General features: G+C 33.0%; 1 protein-coding gene and 1 long non-coding RNA gene across 2 annotated transcripts in view; both read right to left on the bottom strand.

The window, feature by feature from the left end:
• LOC148601884 (uncharacterized) overlaps window positions 1-7,941 on the bottom strand; it is a 202,798-nt gene extending 194,857 nt beyond the window's left edge. Inside the window, exon 1 of the mRNA XM_088554708.1 lies at window positions 7,801-7,941. Coding sequence (XP_088410834.1) covers window positions 7,801-7,846 — 46 coding nt within the window. The 5' untranslated portion in view covers window positions 7,847-7,941. The remainder of the gene's footprint in view (window positions 1-7,800) is intronic.
• A 1,713-nt stretch (window positions 7,942-9,654) lies between these two features.
• Window positions 9,655-11,780, bottom strand: LOC148601883 (uncharacterized). Its single transcript, XR_015917168.1, has 3 exons — window positions 10,878-11,780; window positions 10,444-10,594; window positions 9,655-9,786 (listed from the first exon to the last, which is right to left on the bottom strand). It is a non-coding gene; the product is annotated as an uncharacterized LOC148601883 (long non-coding RNA).
• Window positions 11,781-16,985: the final 5,205 nt, after the last annotated feature.

Raw genomic sequence — 16,985 nt, 5'->3', positions numbered from 1 at the left:
AGTGACCTTTGGAAAAAAATTTACCATGCCCTTTTCTTATCCTAGATTTTACACTAAAATTAGTTATCTTTCAATTTTTTATTCAGCATTACCCAAAAAAAACAACAGAGAATAGCATAGCAGCATAAGGGTTAAATACTCCATAAGTTTTATACAACACCTTTATTGTCTCCAGTGAAGTGAAAATAATAAATACAGTGGGTTCCTCTTAATCACATACCCAATTTGTCTGAAAAAAATATGCAATTAACAGGAATATTGTTTTTTTTTTTTTAAAACAATAAAAACACTACAAAGCAAGCTTTAGATTGGAATCCCCAAGGGCAAAGAAAAAGAGGAAGACCAAAGAACACCTGGAGGAGGGGTTTGAACTCTGAACTGAAGAGAGTAGGACTAACGTGGAAGAATTGTAACACCATCGCCCAAAACCGAAGCGAATGGAGAGAAACTGTAGTCGCCCTATGTCCACCCATGGATGAAATGGAATAAATCAAATAAATCAACAGGAATATACTATTTTGATCAAAGTTGAATTAGGTATGGTGTAATAGTCTTTATTATAATTTTCCTATTAAATATCTTCCTGTTCCTATATAAACAACTCTAGGGCATTGATTAAACCAACATAATGTAATTACAAACAAAGAAATAAAGTTATATGGCATTTTAACTAATTTAACTATAAAAATATAATATCAAACAGTTGAATCTAAGCTACACCTTTTTAGTAAGTAATTGTTGAAAAGCCAGAAAGTGTCAATTTTTATAACATTTTGAAAAAATTATACAATACACAGGGATGTTATCAGTTATGCAATTAAGTGGAATACACGCTGGTAGCCCAGATCATATTTTTGTTTAATATTATTTATAAGTTTAACTGAAATTTACCCAAAAAATCAGTCGTCCTGAGCTCAAAATCTAGTAGCCATGGGCTACTGGGCGACTGTTAATTTTTATCCCTGAATGGATGCATGGCTATGTACATATTGTTGAGCACCTTCTCCTCAACAAAAGAAAGAAAAAGGGGGTGCTTAGAGGACATTATTTGCCAGTTTTTACACATGAAAATGACAAATTTTCCAATAAAAAGGGGGTGCCAACCTGAGCTAATGCCAAACCTCTGCATGCCCCCCCCCCCCCCCAACCACACACACACACACACTCCTGATCTCACATTGTGTATCAATATCTACTGTCTAAATGAAGGGTCCGTAAATTTTGACAGCCCATGTTGGACATTTTATCAAATTTCAGCGGACGTTTGTGTGAGTCTTTTACCTGTCTAGATCGAGAATAAACTTAAAAAACAAAAGAACCTTTTTGTAGTTATTTAAAAATTAATATTGGAATTTGTGTTATTCCATCACGTACTCTGTCTCTTACAAAATATATGATCGCGTGAACGAGTTCCGTTTCGACCACACGTGAACGTTCTGACATGTAGCAGTGTTCTAGGATTTTTCAGAAATTGAGTTTTCCTGGGGAAAAATTCATATGAAATCACCTTTCCCACATTCAACGACTGCTTTGCTAACAAATCAAATCCATACAACATATGAAGTTCTCAACTTGCTATGGGAAAGTGTAACTAAGTACCTAACTTTCCCTGACCCAAATTTCACTTGCCCCGAGTAACGGTAAATAGGAATCCTAGAACATTGTGTAAACAAAACATTGTGTCTCTCGGACATCAGCAAACAGCCGAAAACTTCAGAGTGGTGAAAAAAATATTGATTATCTTAAAAATGAAAACCATAAATTAAAAAAAATTTGTATATTGATTTGAAAGGGTTGTTGACTTCTGTATTAAAAAGATTCACAGTTTTTTCCTTCAAAATTATCAATGACTAGCCCGAATAATAGAGGACTGCATATGATTCAACTTGCCAGAAACAAGACAAGTACACATCATTTCACTAGCCCCGGGCTTCGGGCTAGTGGCTAAAGGCAAGCACTGGATTCATTCGATGAATTTAGACTGTTACTAGCTGCAAAATCGTAGCTCTTAACCTTTTTTTTTTTTGGATTTTGCGATCTAGAAAACGTTAAGAAAATACAAAAAAATAGTTAGAGCTATGTTTCGCAGCTAGACTGTTACAAGTATAAGCATTGTTATATGTTAACATTTTTAAAATGTGACAACACACAAAAACAAATAAATATATAACAACGTAAAAACAAACCAAAAACAAAAAAACTTAAAAAGTAAAAAATCTAACCAAAAAAAAATATATCTTGTGAGAAAAATCAATTTGTTAATTTGATTAAATAACTTAAAAATATAAATCTAATATCGTTTAAGAAACACCTTAAAAAAGGAATGATTCATTTGGGGGAGGGGTAAAAGGTTGGCATGTTAAACACTAATATTAAGGGGATTCCTTGAAAGACGGTTTTGTTTTAAAGCAAGAATTGAAATAGAATAACCTGTATGGGTGATGCATACAACAAAAAATAAACAGGGACAACTGATAATGCAACATCAATTGACCCTATTAGTCTGGTGATGCAAATGAACGACTCTTTTTTTTGGGGGGTGGACTGTTAACCAAAAATACTGTTATACTTTTGCTCAGAGATAAATAAGAATATTTTTCATGCAAGTACATGAAACTTTACCATCAAACATCCTGCATTTGTAAAAAAAAACCTAAGTTACTTGTTTTTCTTTAATGCATTACATTTCAAATTATTATTATTCTTTTTAGAAAATTAGAGTGAATATTTAATCAACTGCATTTCAGAGAAAACTAAAAAATCTAGGTAAAATTAAGCAAATATGGAGAAATAAATGTCCACAGTAATATCTTAAATATAGTTCTTTAATTTTAAATCAAAGACAATAATCAAAAAATGAAAAATATAGATTCAGATGGAAAAAAAACCATGAAAATTCATGATAAAAAACCGTCATATTTATATACATGCATCATGGTTATCATAATTATATTCAGTAGAGACGACAAAGAGTAAGGGAGATAACTCCAGTTAACTTACATAATTTCGTCCCGGAAGTTTTCGGGATTTTTCCATTTCCCTGTTTGAAACCTTGGTCCATACAACATTTATTTATAGGCAAAATACACAATTTTGAGGTTCCGAAAGTTAATGATGACTTGCAGAAATGATTTCAGCAAGCGTATTTACAACATTGATTTTTTTGCAGACAAATTTTCATCTGAAGCAGCGCTAACAAAGTGTACATCTCAAGATTTTAAAGTGTTTTAAGGTGAATACGCAGTTGATATGCAGATTTTTGGTAGGTCAAATCATTTGTGTAAACAATTTCAAAATGCATATTCACAGTCAATCGCGTATATTTATGTAAAACATGATTTTACTGAGGGTATAAAAATGAGCCTCGTTTTCATCAAATATGGCGGCCCCCATAAAAGTTCTTGACAACATGTAAACAATACAGTTGAATATGCTCAGAACAAGTCAGTTTATGAAATAAACATCCAAAATAAATATTTTTCCAAGAAATACATTATCTATTTCGAATATTAGGGTTAATTGTGTGCTTGTTTGAGAATTAAAAAAAAAGGGAAAAGGGGGGGGGGGGGCTGTTTCACGTTAAGACGGTAACACTAAAGTAAACAATGCTGATTATATACATGACCCGAAGATAAATTTATATCAAAGACAAACATTATTTTTGAACAAAGTCAGCCTGAAAAGTGGTTGTACCACAAATTTATTTATTGAAAATTAATTTTTAATGGGGGGGGGGGGTAATCAAAAATGGCATGATAGATCTATCCTCAGTAAATTTCATATAAGTGCTTATAATTTAGCTATAGAACAATGTTGTTATAATAATACCAAAAGCAATATAAAGGTCTTGGTATTGATTTCATGATATAGTGGTAGATTAATACAATTTGTTTTCAATATGTACTAATTATTCACCACAAAGAAAACTTTTCCTTGAAAAATTCAATTGTTGGTTGTTGGTGTTTTACGCCTGAGCAACACTATATAGATTATAGCAAATGTAAAAGGCCCCTAAACATAAAATGGAGAATATTCATGAAATACAACTATCTATGATCTCCATAATTTACCACTTACCAGAAAAGCTTAATTAATTTTGCCCAGTTTAACCAAATTTCATTTCATTTTATTTTTGTTTTCTTTAAAAACAACTAGTATTTGAAAAAATCCTGCTGTCTGAAACCTCCCATGTCTGAAATATTATTTTTTGAAAAAAGTCAAAATGAAAATTTGTTTGCATCAGTGAACTTGGTTACAGTTTTGGTCCAACCTCATATCTCAGCAACTATAAATGGATCTTGTAACCTTGTTTACGGATGCACCTTGAAGTGTAGGCCAGCATCCAGGCAAAATAAGGTCACTCTGACCTACATTTTATGCATCCCTCAGTGAACTTGGTTAAAGTTGAGGCCCATCCTCATATCTCAGCAGCTATAAGTGGTAGGATCTTGTAATCTTGCATACTGATGCACTATGGAGGGTAGGTCAGCATCCAGGCAAAATTATACATTGGAAATCATTTACTTTAACATTATTTGTTTATACTGGATTGGGAAACAAGTTACAGTATCAAGTAACTTATATCAATCCTTCTCTGAAACTACTGAACAGATTTGCTTCAAACTTGGCAATAATTGTCTATGATATTGCTGCTACAAAGATTCCTCATCTGGAAGTGAACGGATGAAAAACAATTTCACAATTAAAAGCTCAACAAAAGTCATCATTGAGTCGAAGCCATCAGACGACCCCTTATAGACGTTATTGCCCTTTAATAGTAAAATTTGACGATTTTTGCTGTTTTTGCCTATTAAGAGTTAGAGAAAAAGCTAACATTGGAAAAATGCTCAGCTCATTAAGAAAAATCAAGGCAACCAGGATTCGAACCATAACGAATAGAACATAATCCAGGGACAACAAGATAGTGAAAACTATGACACAGTGAAAGGTGCAGATGGAAATGCCATAACGATCTACGAGTTCATGATGACGACCATAAAATTTCTGTAGTGATGTCTTTAATCGTGTAGCAATATATCCCCGTTCTAGAAGCCTGGCAGTGAGCAGTCTAGCATGTTACAAAAAGTCCATGTAGTTTCCGCAAGCTCTGGCATAACGTATGAGTTGTGATATGAAAACTCCATATTCCATAAGATCTACAAAACATGTTTGCAAAGTCAACGTCATCTGATGAGTCCTTAAATGAGTTATCCTTCTTGAAAGCAGAAACCTTTAGATTTTTTTAGAATGAAAAGCACTACCAAATTCTTGGTCGGGGTGGAGTCGTATGACAAACTATTTCTACATGATTTGCTAATGAATACCAAGTGAGCGATTCAGGCTCCTGTGAGCCTCTTGTTGCTTTGTTGTTTTGTTATTAGTTGAACATATTTACTGCCTGACTTATTAACTGTTTTTAAAACAGTACATACAAATAAAAGTAGTATGCCATTGTCCAATGGGCCAAGACTGTTGAAGTGCCAAATCCAGAAGAAAGAGTAATGGAACCGCATGGGGCCATAGCAAAAAAACTAAAAAAGAGATTCTGTAGGCTGAACTTATGAAAACACTCATTTACAAACAGGGTGGTAGATTATTGGAACTGTCTCCCAGAAAAGTGGTTAATGCTAAAAACCAATCCATTTTGAGATTGGATTGGACAATTACTGGGAAAATCAGGAGGTGATATTCGACCACACCTAGGACTTGAAATTAAACAGTCAACCCAAAAGTGACGATGCAATAGAAATTGTAGCGGAAGAAGATGTGGATATAGGGGCTAACTGCCTGCGTCCATTATAGCTCCTATGGTATGAACACCAACACCAGAGTTGATATGGATTCAACATTATGCTAGATACGACATGCTAAACAGTACATAAGATTACTGTCTGATAATTTACCATTCACACTTGGGCATAGTTTTGTTGACATTAGGTATTCGTTTTTTGAAATATCTTGTACCTCTGTCACACTGAAAGTCTGATTTGCTCATTTATGCTTGGTTGTTTTCTGTTCTCTTTAATTTGTTTTGTTCTGTTGTGGGGGGAAGAGGGGATGTAAACATTGTCCATCATCTTTTTATCATATTGAATCAATATGAGCCTGAAATTTAGTCCTGTTTCATATGAAATATATACAGCTAAATTATTACACTTCAATGAGCATTTCATTTCAATATTAGATAAAGTTGCATTAAGAATTTTATCTACATCATAAATTAGGTTTAAAATTAAATTTCAGAAGTATCTAATAAATTTGTTTCAAAATAAGCTGTTCCATAAAAGTATTTGTTAAATAGATATCTGCAAGAGTTAAAGTTTGAATTATATATAGATGAAAACCACCACCAAGATAAATTATGATTTATTAATCTATTTCAGGACACACTTGAGAAGTAATTACCAGTACTACTAATCACAAAACAAAACACAGAAGACAAAGTGGTAAGTCATATACAGTTAGGATATGCTGTTCACAGAGAACATTGTGTAAACCAAACAGAAACTATGTTACAAAATATCTTGAAAAAGAAACTAAATTTCTGACTTTTTGCGTAAAATGTGTGAAATGAATAGAATAAAATATTCTGTTCTTTATATATTTGAAAGTTAAAACCTGATACAAAAAATGAATTCAGTTATGTGTAAAATATCTTAAAAATATTGTGAATACTATGGACACTGAAGCTGACAATTTACTGTAGGAACATGTTTTTAATTTGATTTTTATTTTCCCTTTATTTTTACGTCTACAATTGCCTCCCCTTGATTTTGCTTTTATTTAATGTTAATGTTATGTTTGGAAAGCAAAAAACCTCTTTGAAACAAACACTTTAAGCTATAAGTTATTAAACTTGGAGGAACTACAATATACTAACAATTCTGGACATTACATGTATATATTTGGTTCGTCGACTCAATGCCCTTCTAGGTTCAACAAAAATTAAAGAGGATATGACTTCAAAATCTACCTTAATTTTGTCTTTTTTTAGTGATATAGGCTTTAATTGATATGCATAATGATGGACAGAGTCTTTGCTTGCATTTAACATCTATTATTTTTATCTGGAATCTTGTTGTGGATTATTACATGCTTAATGGAGACCAAATATAAACTTTCCACAAAAATAGTGGAATTTTTTAGTTGTCTTTCCCTTATTTTGCTTCTATCAGGCAGCTTATTTTGATTTACTAGCCTTAAAAACTATTTAAAAATGAACAGTTATTGTTTCTTAATACTTTGAACTTGTTAAAGTTTTAGGAAATTAATTGTAACATTTTTAAATATTTTTTTCAATATTTTGAGTGTTTGGGACATATTTTAGGGAATCGATGCTGAAGAAAAAGAGAGACAATGGTCTACAAAAACATTCGTAATTTTGTTAATATTTATCATATTGTCTTCATATAAATTGCATTATGCTTGGAATAGATGTAGCTTGCATTTTAGCTTATTTTTTAGTTATATCCCCTGTATTTTAAAACCATCCCTATATTCAGGATTCCAATTTACCGTTTCTTTTTCATAAAAGCCATGCGATTGTTTTTCAGATTTAATTCACGGGAACCACAGGTGCACTTCATTGGAAAATTATTTTCGTACCAAATTTTCGTGTTCTGACCTTAGACCTCAAATATTTGCCTTCGTGACCATATCCAATTATGACGACATTTCTAATATGCAAGTTGAGATATTTTCTTTTCAAATGATTATAGTCTTTGGGTACACTAAAGTTAAATTCTTCAGGTGTTGGCCGCTAGCCTGTATGTTCTGTATAGCAAATTACACTCAACTTACTGAAAAAACTGCCAAGAAAGAACACTTTCGAAAAACTCATCTTCATGGGGGTTTGTATAACTTGAAATAGATCACTATCTCCAATAACGATCAGATCACCGCCATTGTTCCTCTCGTGAAACGCACAAAAACGTCAAATGACGTCATTGAAATCATCCGCGAAAGGGTAAATTGGCTATATTTATGAATGGAAAAGTCATACTTTGACAAAACGTGCGTTCGTTTTTGTCATTTTATTTTTTTTTTAAATCTGGGGCCGATCCTTGATTTCAGGTCGGGGGTATATAGAATTAAATGCAGGGGCGAATTCAGGCGGTAGCGTGGCGGGCATGCGCCCCCAATCTCCGAAACAGAGTACAGGGACGAAGGACCCCCCACCCCCACCCCCACCCCCCCAAAAAAAAAATTAATAAATAAATAAATAATTGCAAAACATAGGTTGTCAGGGGTAGATTTATGCGGTTTTAGGTTGAAACTTTTATTTCTCGCGAATTTTTCCTCAAAAGATATCTACATTGCACTCAAGAACAATATTTCAAAAAAAATAACCTAAACAAATTTTTCGTCTCGCTCCGCTCGGCAAATTTTAACCGCATCCTTAATCTAAAATCCTAGATCAGCCTTAAAATGCTAAAAAAAAAATGAAGTGAGGGGTAGTATTTGTGGAAAATTTAGATTTCATGCTGAATTTATTTTTAGGTACAACCTATCCGCTCTCGCATCCGCCCCATGTGATGACTGATCGGTTTTAAGAAGTTTTTAAAAAAGATTTCAGCAGGACAACCGGTAGCCTCTGCAAGATCTCAACATGGAGCAGATAGAAATGTAAATAATCAAAGTGCTGAGGCACTGAGTCAAGGAAGACCCCCAAAGTAATAAAAAATACTCATGTAACCAAATTGTAAGCTAAATAAACCGATCAAAACTTAGTCCTTTTAAAGAATAACCATTTTTTTAACGCAGTGTATATTTATACAGTCCGTTTATCAATATATACTTTGGGTCTTCTTTTGTATTATTGCTTTTGGTATTCCTGGCTGTACACGTACGTTGGTGTCCTCGAATTTCCTAATACTTAAAACAGCATTTCTTACAAAATATAAATTCCACTGAGAATCACTGACTATCAATATGCGATGAATTTTCGAAGTAATATTGGCCCCACATCTTGAAATTTGGGATTGGAGATGCACAAAGTAGAAATGAATCCTGTATACTGGAGGAAGTTGACCAAAGGCCCAATATCAAGGGAGAAATGAGTAAAAAACTTTTCCTTACTTGTGCTCACTTTGATTTAGAATTTTTTTGTAATAAATTAAAACTAAAATTTGTCCTAGTCATTGTTTTCTAGATTAGGCTATGGTATGTACAACAAATGATTACCTTTCTCTAGGAACTTTTCAGTTCAAACAAGGATAAAAACTCTTCTTAAAATTACTATGCAGTTTAAAGATCATTAAACTAAAAACAACTTTGTAGCTCATATTTGAACAATTTAAGATTCCAATTAAGTTGGAAAGTCAATGGTATTTGGTGAATACATGGAATATGATGTCTTAATCACATATGCACTTTGAGTATAAATCCATCTTTTTTTTCTCTCCAAAGCAAACAAAGTTACTAGTGAACCCATACCTCATGAGTACCACTTTTTTATGATGAATCACTATTTTTGAGTGTTTTAAACCTGTCTGCCTTCACTAATGGATGTGCATTTCTTTCATTTTTTTCTGCATGATTGTTTCACAAATATGTATAAGATTACAATTCACTTATATTTTGCAAATACATAAGTGCTAATGTTTTTTTTCATATTTTTTTATTAAGAGATATAGACATATACATTTACAGCTGCTTCATGCTACACATACATGTACCAAACTTGAGAATCATGAACTTTGTTTCATGCTTCAATAGCACAGAAATGGTCTGTTTTACATTTGCTTTCTTCTCACTTCACATAGTGAAACTTCTATGTGATAACCACTGAAAAGAAATCAAGGAAAAAATTATAACAGTGTCTGATATATGCAAAATGTTACAATGTAAATTCATGAAAATATACATGTATTTTAACTATATGATATGGGGAAACCTCCTATTGTTGGGAAATATTGTTACATGTACATATAATTTCGTGCAAATCAGGCAAAAATAAAGGTTGGGTGGTTATAACAGTACCAGGATTTTACTGGTTTTTAAACCACCAGGTTAATATTCCCAAAGTGATCAATACTGGTCCATTGAAAATTTGCAAACAATATTTCTGTCATTATGCATAGTTTTTTTTTTGTCCTACATTAAAAATGTTAATACAGTATATATCTACTATATTTCAGTGTTCTTAGATTTTATTCTTTAATATCTCTATCAGCTGTATTTAAATTAAGAAAAAATAAACATTTCTTTCTCTAAAATAACTCAAATTTATCTGAAATAACATAACAAACTTTACAAAAATGTACAGCTTAATTCATGAGCACATATTTGTTTCAATAACTATTAATAACAGGTAACATACATATAAGTAAGAGTAGAACAGGTTACTTTTCACCTGTCATTGTTAAAACAACATCCCCTCATAACCAGATAGATCATAAAAAAGTGGTTTGAAGTGATGAGTTTAAAAATCATTTCATTTACCAGACAAAAACCTTCTAAATACAGAAAAAGGAAAGCTTGCTAAGGATATTGCTTTCGGGCTTCTCCCATGTAGACAACCCTATAGATACCAGCTTCGATGTTAACCACAGAGTAGCAGATGACATAGAAGAACCACAGGACACGTGAGTTTCTATAAAAACATTGTAAATATTTCATCATGTTCAATGTTTAAGTATTAGTTAAAATTTTAAACTTGTCCTTGTATTTCTAGTATTTGTATTTCTATTTATAGTACATGCACATGTATTTTTGTAGTTTTCAGTGCAAATTTCTTGTTCAGACATGCTATTGTAGAAATATGACTACACTGTTCAAGCAATAAAAACAGTATACCTATCACCAGATTTGGAAATTTTAAATACCAGTGTACATACAAAGTATATGAATAAATAATGTATACCTTCAACACTTACCTAGTACATTGTACATGTAAGAATGTCCATGAATATCAGCTCTGAGAAAAGGTCTGTTTCGGTAGCCTTGATATCCAACACATTTTCAATGCACTTTCATGGTCACAGAATTTCTAACATAACTGTGTCTGTCTTGTGTCATGAAAATCTTGTTTCTCACTTTATGATCTGCATTCTAAATAAATGTATCTGGTATATCTTGACAATATACTAAAAAGAACCATTTTGATAATCAGTTATGACTTACATGGATATAATACACATGTACATGGTATTACTATTTCTTTAAATTCCATACCGAATAGTGCATGCAAAAATCTGTATCACGTGCAGTATCAACAGGAGACTCCTATATCAACTCCAGGGCCACTGGCCCTCGGGGTGCTATAGGTCGAGGATTGATTCTGCATATCAAACAGATTTTTGCATGTCATGTTCATTCTTTTTTATATTTTATCTATACAAAATGTACTTCAGTTGTGTTCTGTGCAAGGTGTAATATGTGATATGCAATATATATGTCTAGGGGTGTGATATAGGGTATGCCATATAGGTCTATGGGTGTGATTTAGAGAATGTGATATAGGTCCATGGGTGTGATATACAGTATGCGATATAGGTCTAGGCGTGTGATATAAGGTATGCAATACATGTTTGTGGGTGTGCTATATTATATGTTAATAAATATGTAATTTCATATTGGCCCTGTTATAGGATTGAGGTCTGTCATCAGGGGCGTAGCTGCCTATACGCAAATACGCAGTTGCGTACTTTCGGAAAAAGTAACAAAAATAAAAACACACATTTTAAAGATGAAATAAAGGTTTTATGCAATGACTCACTGGGGGCCTTGAGCGACCCCCCAAGACCCCTCGCCGTAATTTTGTGTACAAATAAAACAGGCCTAGCTACGCCCCTGATCATATTGGTCGAGGAAGTCGTATTGGTCCCAATACGGCTGTCGAGGCCAATATGATGGACCAAAACCTATAACAGGGCCAATATGAAATTACATATTTATTTTTATATGAAATGGGTTTGGGGGTGTGATATATGGTATGCGATATTGGTCTAGGGGTGTGAAATACAGAAGGCAATAAAGGTCTAGGGGTGTGATATAGAATGCAATATAGGTCAAGGGGTGTGATATAGAATGCAATATAAGTCTAGGAGTGTAACATACAGTATGAGATATGTCTAGGGGTGTGCTATACGGTAAGTGATACAGATGTAGGTGTGTGATATAGGGTATGCGATATAGGTCTATGGGCGTGATATAGGGTATGCGATAAAGGTATATGGTCAGTGTAGAAGTTTGGATTTTCGGAACATGTACATGTACAAGTGTATGTGTAATGTCATGGCTCATGTGTCCACTCGCATCCCAAGGACATTACTTTATTTCACTGGATACCCCTCCTTTTCGATAGTTCAAGATTGCCTACAGTTGAAACAAAGACATTGTTTATGTCTCTGCTTTGAAATCATAATAATTTAACAATTATGTTTATTTTCTATTTTAAAAACTTCTTTGTGTCCTACATGTGTGTTTACCATTTTATATTATTTATGTACAAGTACATGTAGTAATTAACATATATGTACACAGTGCTTGCATTTTATATACAGAAGTAAAATTCTTGGGATCAAATTAACCACACATGAAATTTTCCAATAAAAGGAGGGGTGCCAATCCAATGCACCCTCCCCTTGATCCGCCACTGTAATCTATACTTACTACACAAAAAGGTTATATTGCATCACCGAAAATCCGTCATTAGAAGCTCCCGACATCTTCATTAAAAGGATCAGATCGAGATAAATAAATTTGCAAATCTCGATTGAGCTTTCCTCTCTGCGAATGTTCGGGTCAATTTGACAAAATAGTCCAGCTCTCTGAGTCAAAATAGTTAATATCATATAATCATTGAAAGTTCTACACATATTAAATAGCCTTAATATCGTTACACGCCCATGTCGTACGTAAAGTAAACATCACATATTTGACATGGAGTATGGTCGGCGGCGGAGCGATATCTTAACGCAAACTTTGCAAGGAGAATAACCCGCGGAGTGTTATTTTGGTAGTTATATGTTGAAATGTCTACCTTGGTTACGTAATTTGGTTGCCGACGATCTTTAAGTCAAGTTCAGTCTATAAATAGACTTCCTTGACAAAAACTAAAACCCTTGAAGAGTTACACAACTTGAGTAATGACGATAAACTGATGAATGCAGTTCCACCTATTTGAAAAAAAAAAACAACATAATCCTTATATTATATTTATGATTTACTCAATTTCGCTCGTTCTAACTTGAAACCAGCCTTGTGGATAGTCGATATATATCTTGGTTTACATTTAGTATTGAAACTTGTTGAGACTATGTATAGTTAATACTTTGTTCATTAATGAAAAAAATATCGTTTTTTTTTGTTTTTGTTTTTTTTTTTTGTTTTTTGTGTTCCTCTTACAGTAAGAAATATTTACGCATTTTTACTTAAAGAAATGTCATTTTCTTCAGAGGACGCTTAAATAGCATTCTTGGGCGTAATGCTTTGATAATTAACAGGGAATTCTCCTTTCGACTTTTTTTCGCATATTGAACCATTAAAATATTACGACGGAAAAAGTCCCAGTTTGGGGATTGATCACATATTTGTATATACGTATAAAAGGGTGGTTACGTATTGAATGTGAGCCTGAAAAAAAACTCGCACAATACATTGGAAATAACCGATATCAAAGAACGGGGCTTTAATGCCTGTTCTGCGTCATGATGTTGTATGAGGGTCTTCAACAATGAAACAACGTTAACACCCCCAAACCAGACGAAGAAGGACCCTATAACGTGCAGATAAGCAGAATTCTTGATAAAATAACAACTAAGGTTACTCTGTTGCTGCCCAGTGGCCATGGAGTGAAAACTTGGACGAAGCCTCGAGATAACCAGCTAATAGCACCAGGGTTACTGGTAGAGACTGCTAATCTTGAATTAATCGATCGCTACAAAAATACATCATTGACGCAACGCATTTCTGGAGCAGTAAGATTGTTTATTGCAAGCAAGCTAAATGTGCTTGAGTTTGTCGGTGTCGTCGTCTCCTGGGTCAAATTAAATCTGAGACCAATAAAACAGCTTTTCAGTCCAAGATTAAACCGGTTTTTTTTAAGAAAGTTCATTGGCATGAAGATATGAAACTTTGCTTAAGGACACACCATTTAACTTCCGGGTAAGGGGGGGGGGGGCTTGGTTTCTTTTCTCTTTGGTTGTTCAAAACATTTCAATCTAGACTTTTTAGAAAATATTGGTAAAGATAGTTAAAAAAGAAAAAAAATATGAATGAAAAAAAAAAAATTCGCTTACATGCGTTAAAACGAATCTGAGTCAAACCAAATATGAGAAAACCAAGTCTTCTGAAAGGTTAATGGTCAACTCCTCTAAAACCACTAAATCAATTTGAACAAAGCTGTACACCATTGATATATGTTAGATGATCGAAGATCCTTTACAACGATTGTTTGGATTCGTCAAATGACTACTGTGTCCACACTTTGCTCAATCGACCGCGATTTCGCGGGCATCTTTTATATCTTCTATATAGTTATCCTATAAATTGATCATATCGTCACTGGGCTTCCAATATGTCGTATATGAGGTTAAGACGATTTTACAAAAATATTTTTAACTTTTTTATTCTATATACTTTCTTGCTGAAAGTCGAAATTTATTTTACCAGCACGGTACAGATATCGAAGTTATATTTCTAGATCCTTTTTATACCAAACCAAAACGTTGACTTACGACATTTTGATCTTTAATGGGTTCCATATTGCTCTCATACAACTTTTTGTAATCTCAAAAAAGTTACAACAAATCCTTTGCAAAGTCTTTTAAAAGCAAATTTGTACTCCGGCTGCTTTCTCGAACAAGTAAGATATTGTTTTTAAGGCATACATGTGCATGCAAATTTAAAATGTTATACATTGTTTTAGACATAGCGACCAGGATGAAACATCATGAACCCGTTTAAGTGACATATGAAATTAACTGAATATGTGTACCAAGTTTCACGATTACAATAAAAATGTTACCATGTGGCAGCCAGGTGAAAAGTAATCTGTTCTACTCTTACTTGTGTTACCTGTTATTAACAGTTATTGAAACAAAGATGTGCTCATGAGTCACGGAAGACTTCATAAATATTCATGTAACCAAATTGCAAGCTAAATAAACTGATCAAAAACTTAGTCATTTTAAAGAGAACCTTCTGTTTTAATGAAATGCGTATCAATACTGCTTGTTTATTAATGTATTTATAGATCTTCTCTTCTTTTATTGTTTTTGGTATTTCTGGTTGTGTACGTTTATGTCCTCAAACTTCTTGACACTTTACACCTATACCAGCATTTCTTCAAAAATATTATCTCCACTATGAATCACTGACTATCAATATTAGATGGATTTTCAAAGTAAGAAAAAATCCACACTTTGAAATATCAGGTTGGAGATGCATGAAGTAGAAATGAATCCTGTGGACTAGGGGAGCAAGGTTGACCAAGGACCTAATCTAAAGAGAGAAGAAAGCAAAAAACTTCTCCTTGTTTGTGCTCTCTTTGATTTATAATAGATTAAATGAACAAATATGTCAATATTGTTAGTTTTCAAAAAGAATTTACTAAAGCTTGTCCTTGTCATTGTTGTCTAGATTAGGCCCCGAGTTGAAAATGTCTAAACTATGCACTGTTTTACAATAAATAATTACCTTTCTCTAGGAATTTTTCAATTTAAACAAGGATACAAACTCTTGTTATCAAAACTACTATGCAATTTAAAGATCTTTAAACTAAAAAAAAACTTTGTTTGTACCTCATATATTTTAGCAATTTAAGATTCCAATCAAGATGGAAAGTCAAGGATAAAGAGATGTAGTGAATACAGGAAATATTATGTCTTTCTTTATAACAAATGCAATTTGAATATAAATCCATCTTTTCTGCTCTCCAAAACAAAAACGTTAATAGTGAACCCATACCCCATGAGTACCACTTTTTATGATGAATCATTATTGCACTTAAGCAGTGTTTTATACCTGTCTGCCTTCAATAATGTATGTGCATTTCTTTCATATTTTTTCTGCATGATTGTTTCACCAATATGCATTATATTTAAATACAAGTAACTCTTATGTGTTGTCAACAAATAAGTGCTACGAAATCAGACTTCATATTTGTAGTTTTTATTAAGAGATGTTGACATGTACCAGCACTTGAGAATCATGAACTTTGTTTCATGCCTAAATAGTGTCCCAGCACAAAAATAGTCCATTTTGCTTTTGCTTTCTTCTTGATACATCTAGTGAAACTTTAAAAGGGATTACCACTGAAAAGAAATCAAGGAAAAAATGGCAACAGTGCCTTTGATAATTGCAACATGTTACAATGTGTAAATGCATGAAAATATACATGTATTTTAGCCACTTCATAAGGAAGTACAGAAACCTCCTCTTGATGAGAAATATTCTTACATGTACATATAATTGTGTGCAAAATCAGGCAAAAATGGACGTGATTTGGTTATCATTGTCCCAATTTTAAATCACTGAGTACATTGAAAGTATATGAACAAACTTATGTATACCATCACTTACCCAATACATTGTACGTGTATGAATGTCCCTGAAAATCAGCTCTTTGGAAAGGTCTACTTTTGGGTACCTTGATATCCATCATATTTTTAATCCACTTTCATGGACATAGAATTTCTAACTTAATTGAATGTGTCTTTCATGTGTCATGAAAATCCTGTATCTAACTTTAAGATCTGCATTCTAAATGTACATCTTGACAATGCACTTAAAGAGAATCATATTGATAATCAATTATGACTTACATATTATATGGATATGATAAACATATACATTCCATACTGAATATTACATGCCAAAATCGGGTATCACATGCTGTATGAACACAAGACTCCTATGTCAACCCACTTAGGGCTATAAAACATATACATTGTATTTTAATTACACTTCAAGTGTGTCATGTGTAGGGTGTGATTTAAGATATGCAATATAGGTCTAGGGATGTGATATAGGGTATGCAA

This window comes from Perna viridis, chromosome 12 (genome assembly GCF_037379345.1).
Source record: "Perna viridis isolate PV_CMFRI_1.1 ecotype Kerala chromosome 12, ASM3737934v1, whole genome shotgun sequence".
NCBI classification, from domain to species: Eukaryota; Metazoa; Mollusca; class Bivalvia; order Mytilida; family Mytilidae; genus Perna; species Perna viridis.
The sequence above is the reverse complement of the archived record's forward strand: the minus strand, read 5'-3'. Positions and strand labels throughout refer to the sequence as shown.